At 33.9% G+C, this 17,237-nt stretch overlaps 1 protein-coding gene across 6 annotated transcripts in view; it reads left to right on the forward strand.

Moving 5' to 3' along the window:
- Nucleotides 1–17,237, forward strand: part of LOC145256392 (echinoderm microtubule-associated protein-like 6) — a 902,875-nt gene that overhangs the window by 415,282 nt on the left and 470,356 nt on the right. For all 6 annotated transcript variants that reach the window (XM_080115242.1, XM_080115245.1, XM_080115243.1 and 3 more), the window contains one exon: nucleotides 4,709–4,921. In XM_080115242.1, the coding sequence (XP_079971368.1) occupies nucleotides 4,709–4,921 (213 nt within the window). The remainder of the gene's footprint in view (nucleotides 1–4,708; nucleotides 4,922–17,237) is intronic.

The raw sequence follows: 17,237 nt of genomic DNA on the forward strand, positions 1-17,237 counted from the left end.
TACATGAAAAAATGGGTGAGCTACAAGGAAAGAATGACAACCAAATAAACGCAATGAAACACAGACATAGGAGCACAGACATCTGTGGTAGATGTGGGCTTCATCATCAATGCGAGAATTACCTTGCTCACGGTAGCACTTGCTCAGCATGTGGATGAAAGAATCATTGGGCTAAGGTGTGCCAGATTAAAAAAAGTCAAGAAAAAAAACTGAAAGGCAGCCAGAAATGAACAGGCTTACTGAACACAAGAAATTTGTATCAGCACAATTTATGTTTAAAAATCGTCAGAGCTGTATTAAGTTCCAAATTAGGTGGTTGATGAATTTGAGATATCATTTTATTCAGTGCAAGATCATGGAAAAAGGAGCTTTTAGTCAGAAGTATTTGACACTGCACCTCCCGGGGGTGGGGGATTCACCTCAAACACGCAAAAGGGAAATAAATCCGAGAAAGTAGAATCTCCCCTCCCGTTGCACCTACGCTCCTGCCAGATCTGAAATCACCCCAGCACCGAAAAATGAAGCTCGTTTTGTAGTGTCCAGCTTCACGCGCACACAAGATTTTGCGAGAATGCACGTAATAAAATGCTGGCCGCCATCTTTGTTTTTCCTTTTCTTGGCCTGAACTCACTCGCTGCACACCCACAGTAAGACTTCTGTTTTTCTTAGCTTCTGACCACAGCCACACTGGATGTTATACTACTAAATGGGAAAGATTTTCATGAATTAAAGATCAAGGTGGACAGGTGTGGAGGGAAATACATTCCAGCAAATGTTTCCAGAATGTGTAGACCAGAATGTATATCCTGATACAGAATGAAACAGTGGTTCTTACTGCGTACAATGGCTCCAGTATCCTGCAGCACCATAGAAATTCAATGTGCATACAAAGATGTATGGAATTATGTAAAGTTCCATGTGATAACCTTCAATGGACCTATCATATTAGGATTATCCTCCCTTGATAAATTAAAATTGGTCACATTATACTGTTTCATCGAGAGAACAAAATGTGCCCCACTAAATTATAGAACAGGTACCCTAATTGCTTGTTCAAATTATACTCCAATCAACTCTACAAGGGATCTACTGGAAACGTATCTGGGTCAATTCGATCAGTTTCGCAACAATTTGTCCAAACAATTATCCCATAATTCATGCTTTCAGGAAATGGCCCATCCACATAAGGGATGAGATAAAGGCAGAACTGGATGAACTCGTATCCAAAGAAATAATCCAAAAGGTTGATGAGTCAACGGATTGGGTGAACAGCATCATATATCTATGCAAGAGCAACAATAAACCTCGTTCGTGTTTAGACCCTAACCCGAACATCATGTTTTGCAATCTCCAATTAATGAGGAACTCTCACACAACCTGTCTGGTACTAAATTTTTCTCCAAGCTAGATGCAAAAAATGACTGCTGATCAGTGAAGCTTGACAGAGTCACAGCTACTGACCACTTTCAATTCACTCTTTTAGAGATATTGCTTAAAAAGAATGCCATTTGGCCTAATTATGTCCCAAAATGTTTTCCAATAGAAAATGAACATGGCCATTGACAAATGCTGTGGAGTATTAGCATTAATTGATGATCATCCATGGAAAAAGCAAAGAGGAGCAAGACCACAACTGTTAGCCTCGAATTCAACAGTTGCACATGTGCAATCAATCAGAAACAAATCAAATTCTTTGGCACTATCTTCGATGAGAATGAGATACACCTAGATTCCCCCAAAGTGGAGGAAATAAAATAATTTGCCAGCCTGACTAATGTTATTGAGTTGCAAAAGGTACAAGGAATTATCTTCATGGCACCATTCATTCCTAGACTTTCAGACTCCATGGCAAAAGCCAGAGAACTCTTGAAAAAAGATATGAATGGGAGCAAAGCAATAACTACCATAAATCTCTGCAAGAGATAAAGAACTTAATAAACAAAATGTTACTCTATTATGACTCTACAATAAAGTTCATTATACAAGTTAATGCATCATCCAGAGGATTGGGAGTAGCCCTAATCCAAGGAGGCAAGTCTATAACTTTCACTTCAAAATCATTGACTGAAACAGAACAATGCTATGTCAATATCTAGTGGGAGCTTTTTGCTGTGAACGTTTTCAAACATATATTTACAGTTTTTTATTTGAAGTTGAAAGTGACCACAAACCCTTTGGAATAATTTGCCTCAAGAACTTAACAGTAGCACCACCTCGACTTCAATGAATGCTATTGAAACTCCAAGAATATGACATGATCATCAAGTGTTGATTAGGCAATAAAATATTATCGAGACTGCCCAGCAAAAGGAATAAAGTAGTCATTTACGTAGACATCAAGGTAGACTTTGTGTAATTCTCAATCAAAAAATTAACACAGCAAGCAATGAACGCCAATCTAATTTTGTGGGAGTTGAGGGTGTTGATTTTTAAGGGTTCGCCAGAATCTCACAGAAAACTACATAAAGACCTTCAACCATATTGGTTTTACTGAGATCGGCTTTCGATTGAGAATGGTGTATTGCTAAAAAATAACAGGATACTGATCCATAAATGAAATGATATTAGAAACGTTACATTATGGCCACCAAGGAAGTAGCAAATGTAAACTAAAAGCCACAACCTGTGTTTTCTGAAGTTGCATTAATGATACATGATGATACATGATGATACATTAATGATACAGCAATGCGCCATATGTCAAGACCAACAGAAGTTTCATGCCACGTTATCTCTTTATGATGAGGGAAAATCGTAGCTACTGACATTTTCAGTCTTATGAGGATTAATTACCTCTTCATTGTGGATTACTATTCAAAGTACCCCTTCATTGAGAAAACTAAGAGAACTAATCTTAATCCAATGTATGGTGAAGTGATTTTTAATAAAAAGTTTTTGTCTCATCTAAATAAGTTAGCATAAACTTTAGGGATTTAACACATCGTTATGCTATAAATTTAGCATGGCAAAAGTTTATTCAGGAAATTGTTTTAAAATAAGTGGAAGAAGTTATCGGTTTTATTAAGCAAATCTTTGCTGAACAAGAAATGCCAAAAAGACTTATCAGTGACAATGGCTCACAGTTTAACTCTCAGCATTTCAGAGAATTTGCTAAAGAATGGGATTTTGAGCACATCATCTCTTCTCCCAAATACGCCAAATCAAACAACGTAACAGAGCGTTGCATACGGACCATCAAAACAGCCATGAAAAAAGCTACACTGAGCAATCAGGACATAAACATGAGCCTATTTCGTCTCTGATTAACTCCAATGGATCATTTTATCCCCGAGAGAATTACTATTTAATCGCAAACTGGTCAGCAATCTCTCTACAAAATGTATCAAAATGTCTAAAGATAGGAAATTCAGGATTGCTTAATACAGAGACATTTGTCACAGAAATGACATGATAAAGGATACACTAAGGATTTCCCTAATCTTACTATCTTACTGCAGGACAATGGGTGCAAGTACAAGACCAGCACATGAAAAGATGGATTCCAGTGGTTGTCAGACAAGCCTGCACTGAACCATGATCCTACATTGTTGAAACCCCAACAGAACAGGTTTTTTGAAGAAACCACAGACATCTCAAGGAAGATGCCCACATTTCCAATATGACACAGAATTTCTGCATAATACACCCCCACATCACACTTAGCTTACACCACCCAATATTCCAAACATACATTCTGCAGAAACTTCTAACTCACACGTACCAAAATGCGTTTATTACAATATCGTGCCCCGTTACATTTCTTCTGTGCATCTCGTGTTGTCTTTCTCTGTACCCCATTCCTTGCTCTCTGTAATGGAAACTTTTATAACACAGTAATAAATAGATGCAAGTCTTTTTTGGCTTCTTTTGGATATAGTGGAATTTTATTTCTGTATTCACTGTATTGAAGACACGCCACCAATTTCATGCTAGTTCCATCTTAAAGGGCTTGGGTCTTCATTTCTTGCTACATTTCATGTGGGTTTCTCTTGTCACAAGAAACAACTGCATCTGTCATTGTTGATTGCATGAGACAGACTAACTTTCAAATCTTACTCCTTGAATGTGAATCTCATCACAAATCTCCTCAATTCTCATTCTCATACACCTGGTCCTGTGACGTCACAACCTGACGACAATCAAGCCATGTGTCAATTAGTGCTCTGCACTCCTTCAACCCTGGTGATCCCTTTTTAAAATGTGCAGCTGTCTTCACAACCGATTTTTGAAGTCCAACTAAAACAATGTAATCTATCTCTAATGTCAGTTTATATAACATCTCTCCAAATTATCAAAAACGTTTTACCATCATGATTATATGATTATTTTACCATCATGATTATATGATTATATGATTATCATGATTATATGATTATCATGATTATATGATTATTATGATTATATGATTATTATGATTATATTTAATAGTAATTCCATATTTACTGATTTATATGTGAACGATTTTGAAAAATAGATTTATGATGATTTCTAATTTTAACATAACTCTCATTTGTTTTTGTTCATAACATCACTTCACCATTCCATTGATAACAAACTTCTTCATGTGTGTGTGTTACATGATAGAAATAAGTAGATTGACAGCAGTTTCTCTAATCATTAAGACAATCCATGTTTTATAAGCATATTTTGAATCTTTTGAAAGAAGAATTTCTTCAGAAAAAAACAAAAAACTTTTCTAATATTGTAGGTGGTAAACACACAGTAAGCCGTGAAGAAATCTTAAATATCAAGTGGGCTTCGTTTACTGGAGTTCTTGGAGATGAAGTAAGTGGTATTTGGAAAAAATATGCAGATACCAATGACATCAATGCTGTGGATGTTAATTTTGATGGTCAGGTACTTGTTACTGGGGATGATTTTGGACTAGTCAAGCTTTTTCGCTATCCGTGCCTAAGAAAAGGTGAGTTAAAAAAAAAATGTTGTAGCATTATCAGCTGATGTTATCTTCTTTTCTAAGTGTTATTTTTTTAACTTGTAAAAAGCTACATAAAAATAAAAGCTTCAAACCATTTGAATATTCAAAAGTTATAAGAATTTAAAGTGCTGACATTTTTGTTTTTTAATAATTCTTTAAAAAATGTGACCCAAAATATAGACCTCTTTATTTCAAGAAATTCAGTAATTTCTACATTTATTTTTGAAACTTTTATCATGAAACTTGATACTTCTATGTAAAATTATGTACTCTTTCTGAGTATGCAGTCAGATTTTATGTATCTTTTTACCTTAAACCATGAATTATGATGTGAAGATTTCAAAATTTTTACAACTGACACATTGTATCATACATATTTTGAATTTATTCATGAATGTGTTAGGTTACAAACCTGAAGACACCAAGAAGATATTTTATGACGTCATCCATTAAAGTAAATCATAAAGACCCATGATCCAAAAGATGATAGATCATTGAATATAAAATATTTTCCCCTCAAAATAACTCAAAATATAGCCATTGAAAGCTAAATACCTGGCAACTTACGAAAAGTTGTCAATATTAACATACAACATGTCAGCTCTCAATATTTTGTGGTTACCATCATTATTCAAAATTGCCTTTACTCTCCTGAACATGGAGTTTACCAGAACTTTACATGTAGCCACTGGAATGCTCTTCCACTCTTCAATTACGACATCGCTGAGCTGGCGGATATTTGAGACTTTGTGCACCTTCACCTTCTTGTTGAGTATGCTCCAAAGATGTTCTATTGGGTTCAAGTCTGGAGACATGCTTGGCCAGTCCATCACCTTTACCCGCATAATGGGGCAGGTTATCTCAATATTCCATAAGAATCTTTCATTGATACAAGCACCAAAATTGGCACAAATGACATTCAGAAGATACATTTTAAGAAAACAACATTAGCCATCAGAAAATTCAAGATGGCTGCAAGAAGCAAACCTGACAAATTTCAATTTTTGAAGAGGAACTCTGATTAACACAATTTCTTATGGTCCCAAAATTAAAAGAATGTATTCTCATATAATTAAGCCAATTATGCCTTGAAAATTTCAATATGGTCACCATTTTTCAAAATGGCGACTCATAGATTACTGTATACAATGATGTTTTCAACTATAAACTTGCCTGTTTCTATGTTCTGTGACGAGTCTGTGGTGAAAAAGTTCCCTGCCAATAATTTGTTTCAACTCATGTAGTTTAATATTTAAGCTTGTGATACTTTAAGAGTGATGTCAAAGTTCAACAAAGACGGTAAGAAAGAGTGAGTGTTCATTCCTTCTCTAATTTTTCTCCTCTGTTTTTCTCTCTCTTGCTGTTGCTACTTTCAATACTATTGCAAATAGCTGACAGTCATGGTGTGAGATGAGGAGCAAGCATGTTTACAAAATTAATATTTCAGTTCAGCGCATTCAACTTTTTATTCTGAATTCAGCAGAACAATGTTTTAAAAAAATGTGAACAATTAAAAATTATCAAACGTTTACATATTATACATAAAAATAATTTTAAAAGCTATTATGCATATGAAATTTAATACATAGATTTACCTTATCAGTTGCAAAATATTCTTTGTGGTCCCTAGAATATAAATAATTAAAACTAAGTTTAAATAATGTCAAATCTCAACAGTATCCAATCAAATTTGGCATCATGCATTTTAATTGAAATGTAACATATGCAATTTAAACATTCAAAAAGCTGTTTCCGTTTCTTTTATCAAGTTTGATAATTTTTTTCATTTTTAAATTGAAGTATAAAAAATTCAAAGTTTTGGTCATTTGTTTCATTTTTAAATCTATATACCTATAAAGTTGAGTTTTTTCCCACCCTAACATTTGTATTAAAAGTCTATTATTTCTATTTAAAACTTATTAAAACAAACTTTTTAATATACTCAATCATAGTTATGCAAGTGGCTGCATGAAAGTGAACGAATTTGCATATTCCTTTGAAAAACGAGCCTTAATTAATTATTTGTTCATTTTTTATGGTTCCTTATTAGATGATTGGTTTTATTTTACTATTAGGCTGAATTCTATTTATGCATAGTTTCTACATTCTGCATAGAATTTAAGATGAAAACATTCTAGCACATGGAAACATTTTTTATCTCTCTCTCTCTCTCTCTCTCTCATATATATATATATATATATATATATATATATATATATATATAAGAACAAATAGTTTATAAAACATGTTAAAAACACATTAAGAAGAGTTAAAAGCATATTTAATTTTCAAAAAGGAAGCACAAATTAAGTGGATTCTCCTTAATCCGTGGATTTTCGAAAGAAATTTTCCTTCTCATTAGAGAGTAGGAATTAGCAAAATGCGGAATCGGATTTTGCTTGCAAAGTATTTAATGAAACTACAAGTAAGCCATAGAGCTTACTTGGTAAAAGTTTAAAAAATCGTGAAGCAGAAGGAATGGGGAAAAAAGGAAAAATGATTTCATGTGAAGCGATGGTTGGGCGAAAAGTAGAAAATCCAATGACGGTAAAATCCTTGAAAAGTTTGTTAAAGTTCGTTATTCAGAAGTAAAATTCCAAAAGAATCGCGTTACTTGAAAATATTCTGATGTTATCCAAAAGGCAGAATTTCATGAAATAATTCACAAATGGGTACAATGAAAAAAGAGTGAGTTCAAAAAATGTTATTAAAAGAAAAATAAATTGTGCGTAGAATGAAGAAATGGAGAGATTTTAAGGCCGACTTTTTCACTACGAATAAAGAAACAGCTCAGAATTGTGTGTATATATATATATATATATATATATATATATATATATATATATATATATATTATATAAAAGTGAGCTTGTCGGTGTATAAACGAAAAATCTCTACCAAACTCCTCTCTCAATATTTGGTCTTAATATATAGAATATTTAGACCTCTAGGACACTATCTGGGCTGTCATCAAATCCATTAACTCACATTTCGTATAATATTAAAATGTATAAGTATAAGGGTGTAAGTGAAACAAACGCTGATTAACTCATATTATGCCTCCTCCCTTTCCCTTTCTACTCGTCTACATGTAATGTTTTAGATTTAGAAATGCATTGTTTACATTTTAAAATATAGCAAATCGATTCTCATCGGTAAAAAAGTTCAATCACTCATACTTTTATTTCCCCCCCCTTTCAATTTTCGTGTAAATTTGGGATTCTATGTTTTGAAATGCGATAATTACATTGGTACTAATTTTTCAACTTGAAAATTAATATTTAACTCTCGGTTATAATATCAAGTTACCCTTCGAAGGCAATTAATGTGCGTATTAACAGCCGCCATTACAGCTTGCTGACATCACGTCACGTGATATGACTCAGCGTTTTTTAAATACGTATAAATATCATTAGAATCAATTTTAAATTATAAGAATTACGTAGTATTTTGCGTTAAAATGTCACTCCCCCCCCCTGCAGAAAAACGGCCAGATGACTAACTTAGAGGTGATTGTTTGGGCCAAAAATTTGATATTTCGCTTCCGGAGGTTCAAGCTTTAATATGATACAAAATTTGTGAATTTTGGTTGTGTCTGTCGAAAGTTTTTGGCGGACATACAAGCACACACATTTTCGCTTTTATATATTAGACTAGCGGGGGGTACCCGGCGTTGCCTGGGTGTTTGGAGGTGTGTGTGGTTTTGGGTAAATCAAAGCAAAAGAATAATAAAAATTGTTGCCCGGGTGTTCGTGTCGGGGGGGGGGTAAAATAAAAAATATTTTGGTAGGTAAGTATGAAGGATCAAACTTGAAGCCTTGAGGCGAAGTTAGAAATTAAAGTATGAAAACAAACGTGCGACGTTAACCAAGAAATAGTAATGGAAACATGTTTGAATTTATTCAAGTATTAAGAATTGGCAAGTGCCCGTACTTAATGACTTAATGAGGTCAACTTTCACTTCGGGCCGTATTTTATTTGCTGCAGGGCATTTAAAAAAAATTTTTGTTTTTGTTTCCCCAAGATGTTTGGGGAAAACCCCATAAAAAGGGGATTGTCCAGATTGAGTAACAATTGTCTTATATAAGGAGAAACTCTGCATTGATCAACGCTGATTACTTTTGGACATTCCTGGTGATTGCACCGGGATGTCTTAAGCTCCGTTTCGCTTTTATTATATGAAAATACCCAATTCACATACGGCGATCCAAAAATTTGGAATATTTAGTTTTTCAAACTCGGCCAAATTAAATAGACAGGCGATCTCCATTGTTAACTCGTAGATATTATTTCGACGTGATATAAAAAGTTTTTAGAAGGAGTGAGCCGACCGATTGCTTCTCAGAAAAAAGCCTTTCTCGGACATACACAATTGACAGGTGCGAGAATTTAATAAGGTCAAACATCACGTGACAAGTTTGGTGCTGCAAGCCAGTTTCTGCGAATTTGTTTGTTTCTCCCGCCAAATGAATAGCAATTGTCTGATATGATGGTTTTTTCCCCCCAGCATTGATCAAACCTTATTTGCTTTCTGGATGTCTTGGCACATAGGCCGAGAACACAAATTCGTTTTAACAGTTTTGCTTTTTACTACTGAAAAGCAAAACGAAGACACGACGATCGAAAAAAATCTCAAAAATAGCGCGTAAAAATCGGGCAAATTAAAGATAGATACGACCCCCATTCGTAACTCGTAGATATTATGATTTAGACAGTATATTAAAAGTTTTAAGAAGAAGTGCACCCCCCAAAAAAGCCTTTACCGGACATACACAAAAAGTGCACACACACACATTTTCACTTTTATATAAATGGAAAAATATTTTAAAAAAAAACATACTTAATTTTATGTCTCTGAATTTTTGAGATGAGGATTGGTTATTGTATCATTATTTATCAGACTACTGTTCTCATCTTGAGTGTGATTTTCACAACGTTTCGGTCGATGTAACCTCCAACCTTCTTCAGGTGTATCTTGTCGAATTTGGAATGTTTCTGTTGAACTCGGGAATTTCAACAGAATTTTGAGCGGAACCCTTTATTTACTTCACAGGGGTAGCATGCTCTTGTTCCATCAGCCATGACTGGATAGAGGTCCTAAGTACTTTGCAAATATATTTTTGCGTAAGGACCCGTGGCGCAGTGGTTACAGTACTGGGAAAAATCAATAGTAAAAGTGATATCCTTCTGAAGGTTGAAGGTTCAATCCTCAGTGTGGATGACCTAAAAAATTACAACTCTGGTGTTCTGACTTCCTTACTCCTCCCACACCTCTCATACTCCCTCACAGACTCCTTGTCTTCTTTGAATCTCTTATGCCACTCAAAAACTAATGCTCAATTCATGCAAGGTCGTTCAAAAGCATTTTTTTTATGTTTTTGTGACATTTTTTTTCCAACTTTAAAACAGAATTTTATTGCATATCATTCTTCTAAAGTGTCCTCACGTCCAGATTGCAATTTTTGAAATTCACCAGCTGTGACGATCAGGCTTTAGTAGAGTATATTTCAATTCCTGCTGTAGCTGTTCATTTGGACCTCAAATCATAAAGTTGTTTAGTCATCTCATAAAATGTATAGCAATAACATACTAATTATTCAAGAGTCTACGACAATTTAAAATGCTTGTACACAAAAGTCTGTAAACTTATTGAAGGCACCTTGTAATTGAAGATAAATTCAGGTGTGATGTTCTTGCATGTTAACCCAATTTCTATACAGCTTTTTCATGTATTTGTTCTAATTCATGTAAATATTAAGCCGAGGAGTTTGAACAAAGAGCTTTTATGTAGCATTTTATTAGTCATGGTGGTTGAGAATGTTTCTTGTAATTATTAAAGGAAAAAAGTTTAACTTTTGCAGCATTAAATGTTATCATCTATTTACGTCTCCATTCCACTTCAGACTGCAGTTCCTTCTGTAAGGTTTCATTGTCTTAAATATGTTCATTTGTTTTTCCTTCATGTCTGTTATAGAACCTAGTGTCATCAGCAAATAAACCCATCTCAAAGACAATTTTAGCAAGAAAGTCATTTATAAATATCAGGAATAATAAAGGTCCCTTATAGCACACCCGCGTTTATATCATGTTTTGATTTACGAACATCAAGAACAACGTGGAATTTTCTCTCATTTAAGAAGGCTCTGATTATATTAAGTATTCATCCAGTAATACCATATGATTTAATTTCTATGAGAAGATCTTAGCACCAGACCCTGTTAAAGGCTTTCGATATATATATAGTTACTGCTTTTGCCTCCCCTGCCTCATCCAGTATTTAGTATATACATTCAGGCATTATAGTTAGGATATGTTCAATAGAACAAGCTTGCTTAAATCAATATTGCCAGTCAGAAAGAAGTTTAGTATCTATGAGGTGGTGTATTAGTGCTTGATTGATTAAGGACTCAAAGATTTTGGTGAAAAGAGGAAGGAGGCTGATGGGACGATAATTGAGTGGGTCAGGTCTTTCATCAGAATTCATGAAAACTGGTACCACAGAAGCAATTTTCCATAAGTCAGGAAAGCAAGATTTGGTAAGAATTTGAAGAATTTGGAGAGAATTAGGGCAACCTTAGTAGAGCATTTTAGTATAGTAGGGATGACATCAGAGCCATACAGTTTAAAGGTATCTAGGTTCTCACATTCGAAGTATACTTTCTAAAAACTGGGCCAACGAGAAGAAAATAAGATTCTTTTTGAAAAAATTCAGGCCAGTAGAACATTAAAAATATGCAAAGTTTATCCTGCCTTGGTGAAGTGACATTCCAAGAAACAATACAAATATTAACTAAGATATTTGGGGAAGAAAGCTCACTATTTGATTTTCGCTAGCAATTTCTAACCCTCACAAAAGAAAAAGATTTGATGGATTACTTATGCCAATTCAGTGAATAAATACGGTGAAAAGTTCCAGTTAAACAAAATAACGTTAGATAAGTTTAATTGTTCATACAAGATTTAACCTTTACATCAGAAAAAGAAAGAAGTATTAGGTTACTAGCAAAGATGGAGCAGAATCAAAACATTTCCAAAATTTAACAGAAAATTATAAAGAATTCTAAACTTGAGTGTGGACAATGTAAAATCAAAGAATGTGATATAGCAAATATCCGTGCGATAAAGAACACAATGTAACAGAGTAAAACGTATTTTAAATTTAATGTTATGGTCGATTGATTGACACTGAACACAGTTCTTAACACCTTCTGAATTTCTTCCTGTTTTATATGGGGATCAACTTTCCGCACCAAATATAATGTTCTTTCCACTCCCATGTGGTGCATGCCATGCAACTCTTCCAGTTCACCAATTCCTGGACAGCATATTGGGGCGTCTTCTTTCTTAATTAACCACTATTTTTTTATCCGTGTTAGCATATCTGCCTTGTTTTTCTCTGAAGGCACAAACACTGCTTTTATTCGCAGTTCAAATTCAGATATTAACTCTCCAAGCATTCTTAATCTCTGCTTTACAATCATTTTCCCAGCACCTTTTGCTCATATTCTTCCACTCTCTTCCATTGTAGAGTTTACCCAACTGAGTACAGTGGCTGAATTGGTTCTTAGTTCGCTATCTCTCAGTCCTTATTTTATAGCTAAATTGATGCCCTTTAGTACAGCATCTAATTCACCCACGTTAATATGATTTATAATCATTATTTTTCTTCAACCATGTTGCATCTGCTGCCACCATACCGCCAATCTCTATGACCATGCCTGTTGCAATAACCACTCTTATGCTCATTTCTTTTCATCACACCCATCTATTATGTTACTCCCTATATGACACGCCACAGAACGGTTCAACTCACGAAAGTCTAACACTGGCTTAACTCTCCCTTTTGTAGCCTGAAACAGTGACATCCATAGTAACACACCCTTTCTTTCTTCATTCCATGGTAAAAGAATACCATCTGATATCCATCTTTCGACCGCTTTCTCAAATTCTAAATTTTCTCACTTTCCAGGGAATTCTTATAATACTGCACTATTCTGTAACACTGAAGTATCTCCTTTCAATTTTCATCTTCGTCTATTTCTCTCCATCGAAATTTACTTCAACAACATTTTAACTCAGCTTTCTTCATAGTTACACCTCATTGATTACGTCCATTCCAATTATGACATCAATCCTGTCAATGATGTGAGTCATCAAGATCACCCCCACTTTCACGCGTACTCCACATACTTTCATCTCCACTTGCCTCGTCTTTTTGCATTCTATGTCCCCGCCCCCATCAACTGCTTTCACTGTGCCACTCCTATCATATCCACTCATGAGTTTTGAGATCATTAAAGTGGTGGTGCACTCAGTATCAACAAGTGCGATCATTGCTGAATCATCCACCACCACTTCTGTTACAGGAAGAGCCCCATATTGCACCCTTATTCTGTTGTCGGGGTAGCTTGTGGCTCAGAAGCTCCCCCCTTGCCCGTTTCCCTGAATCTGAAGACAATACCTAGCAATGTGGCTAAACTTTTAACAATTGTAGCACGTTACTCTGGCTCTGGGTATCTCTGTGCAATCCTTTTGCAGGTGTGGTATTTGACATCTAAAGGACTGAAGGCTTAATGACTCTTTTTGAGCCTTATTCCTCAGCGTATTACTTTGTGCACTCGCTGCCATTATCCCAGTCTCTCAAATTCTTTTGCTGACTAAAATAAAATTGGTATCAGTTTGCTGACGTTCATTCTCTCTACGTGAGGTAGCTGTTGTCGTGCCATAGACACGTCGTCTGGGAATCCCAAGTTTGACTGTATGCTTCAGTCTTTTTCCTAGGTATCCTGTTAGTCCAGCCAATCTTTTGATTGCATTGGCATAAACATCAACCGATTCACCTATTCACTAGAATCGTTGTAGCTTTTCATAGACTTCAAAAGCCTTTCAGTGAATGCGGCCATTACTTTTATTTCTATCTGTTCTGCATTTTCTTGTTCTTCATCATTTCAAGTGCATCTCCATGTATAAAAAGTGATATCAAACTGGCACATGTTGTAGTTTAGCTACCAATTTTACCTTTTTATCCATGCGACTACATCACCCTCTCCACTAAAAGGTGGTATCACATCTTTGCCCAATCTCAGCATCCTGGATTCCATGATCTGCTTTCCACCGAAATAGCTTGTAATTCAATAAGTTGGTATTATGTGTATTCGGTAAACACTACTACTACTACTAGTTTTCCTCTACCAAATAAATATGTCCAGAAAGAAAACCAACGTTCAATAAAATGTATCCATATGAAATGGAAAAGAAAAGGAATATTTAATCAAAAAATATTTGTTCAAACTACTGCTTTCCCACGATTAAATTCAACTGAAACTTTCCACCATCCGTTGTGCTTTCAACTCATCCTTTTCATAACAGTTTCTGTCCTCTTATGCAAATCAATGCCACATGTATATAACCGAGCCTTCTGCGAATTAAGATTTTTTTCTTTCTCTTTCCCTCCTTCATTCTGCCATCCAACAGGAGAGAAGCACACCTGTTTGTGTAAGTTACTTTATTCCTTTCACCATGTAATCAATTTATTTAATTACATTTTAGACTACATTCACTAAATTAAATGGAAGTAGAGTGTTTTCAAAGTTGGATTTGTTCGAGGATTACTTTCACTTTTTGGATTTAAGGTTACTTCGGGCCTATTCTAGCTAATAATGGATACAATGTTGATTGATATGGAATATGCGTTCACATCAAACGAGAAAAAGCAATTACCGATTCCATTCTAAATTTCCGATTCCAATTTTTTAAGATTTACAAATATTTAAAGTCAGTAAAGAATGTTCGAAGTATCTGACAATACACATACATAAAGGGATTTTTAAATTAATTGTTTACTTTTTGGATTTAAGGTTACTTCAGGCCTATTCTAGCTAATAATGGATACAATGTTGATTGATATAGAATATGCGTTCACATCAAACGAGAAAAAGCAAAATTAGAATAAAAAATGACACTTGACATAAAATGCATATTAGAGTATTTCAGAGAATTGAGAAATATGGTTTCAAGCCGACTACTGAAAAGTGTTATTTCTAAAAATATATATATATATTTAGAGCAGATCATTGATAGTAAAGAAAAACAGACCTTGAAAGGGTTGTTGGGGCTCTAAAGAATATGTTAGCACATGATAATGTTGGTAATCCGATCAAATTACCGATTCCGTTCTAAATTTCCGATTCCAATTTTTTTTAAATTTACAAATATTTAATTAGAGACTTGCTTTTTTTTTGTTTTGGAAATTTTCAAATTATTACATAAATCCCCGGGTAATTTCCGGGTATATTTTTTCTGAAATGTTTTCCTTGTAATGTATTGCAAATTGAAAGACAACAAAAGGTTTATTTTAATTTTAAACAAAACCAAATTGTATCAGTTCATCGTTTGTATACAACGTGCTACTTGAAAGTTTTTATAAACAGTTGAAAATAGTCGACGATTGGTAGGTAAAATGAGAAAACGATGTAAGAACAAAATATTAACAACGCCCCTCCTTCCATTGTTACGAACGAATTTCTAAATAGTAATGTAACTATTTAACCATGGAAAAACATGGAGAGGGAATTGGCCTTCGTTAACTATTATGTGCCTTCCTTCTATGAATGTTTAAATTTTATTTTAATTATATAAATTTGGTGGCTTATTAAATTGATTTGCTTTGCTGTAGAAAACAAAACAAAACAAAAACGAGATGCAAGTAATAACAACTAGCGGGACCTGTGGAAATTCCACAGGGGACTCATTCATATGTAATATATTGATGTTGGTATTCATGGCGTAAATAGAGATGCTCTGATATTATTGTAACTCTTGTTTAAACTGCAAAAGTATTTATCTAAGCTAGCAAGGACACCCAGCATAGCCAAGTCGTTAAGTATGCTTAAATATGATATTTTAATTCTTGCAGATTTTGTATATATTATAATAGAGTTAATGTTCTATCGATTTTTATATATTATAAGGTTGTGATTTAAAAAAAAAAAAAAATTCACATGATATTGGTGCATCAGCGTGAGTTCTTTCAGCTATACTCGAAACTGAATTTATGAAAATTCTTGATAAAATTATTTAAAAAAAATTCTTGATAAAATTATTTATTAAAAAAAATTCTTGATAAAATTATTTATTAAAAAAAATTCTTGATAAAATTATTTATTAAAAAAATGGATCACTGAAGTTCCATCAGCTATAATCAAAATCGAAACCAAAACTTATGAAGAATTCTTGGTAAAATTATTTATTATAAGAAATGGGAATCCATAATTGAACAATGGTCAATCTGATGTAATCGTGAGACACAAAATAAATAACACACACACACTATCGTATTAATATATAGTATTGTTAAGTCATAAAAACCACGCTCCTTTCCTACTACTAACCCTGAGTACAAGTGGCAATACGAAAAATATAGCAATTACCAACGATTTTATGATTTTGCTGATCAGCCTTAGAATTAGTGGTAACAGCTTAAAAGGTTCTAATGTACCAAAATGGGATCAGCTTACATTATATTCATATGCACAACTGAACCCCCATTCTAAATTCTAAATTAACGTTTGAGTGTGCTCACACAAAAAAGTAGAATGGCATGTTTAGGGTATTTTAAATGTAAATGAAAGTTGTTTTTTTAAGTTAACAAACTTCTCAATGTTTGCCTTTTCAAAGTTTTGATAAACTTGTGAGATTTTCATCTATATTTTCACTTGTGCCAAAACCAAACAAAATATAAGGAAACATGAAATATTTCAAACGATGTGGTGATCAGACAAAACCAGCGAATTTAGGAAAACTCGTCCTCAGAAATCTTGTATCCGGAAAACTTGTCCCTTTTGCTAGGTAGAAAAACTGGTCCTTTATTGAATAAATATTGATTGAAAACACATTTTATGGCCGTTCTTGAAGGAGATATTGTTTTTAAAAGAGACAATACCCACCCATGATATTTAAAAAAATATTTTTACTTGTTTACTGCTGTTTTTAAAAAAAATGAAATCGATTTTCTAAGTGTCCGTTTTCTATCTAACTGGCTAAGTTGTTAGTGGTTATCCTTATTTTAAAGCGTTTATTCTGGTCAAAAACGAGATTACAAACCGCATAATATTTTAAAAAATATTTATACTTATTTACTGTTGTTTTTATAAGGGCAAAATCGATTTTTCTAACTAGCTGGCTAAGTTGTTAGTGGTTTAATTTATTTTGAAGCGTTTATTGAGTAAAAAAAATATATAACGTCAAGTGTTATGTGAGAACGAGAAATAATGTCCGATATGAGGGGATCACATCTTAGGGG

This window comes from Euprymna scolopes, chromosome 32, assembly GCF_053919585.1.
Source record: "Euprymna scolopes isolate OS-2025 chromosome 32, ASM5391958v1, whole genome shotgun sequence".
NCBI lineage: Eukaryota > Metazoa > Mollusca > Cephalopoda > Sepiida > Sepiolidae > Euprymna > Euprymna scolopes.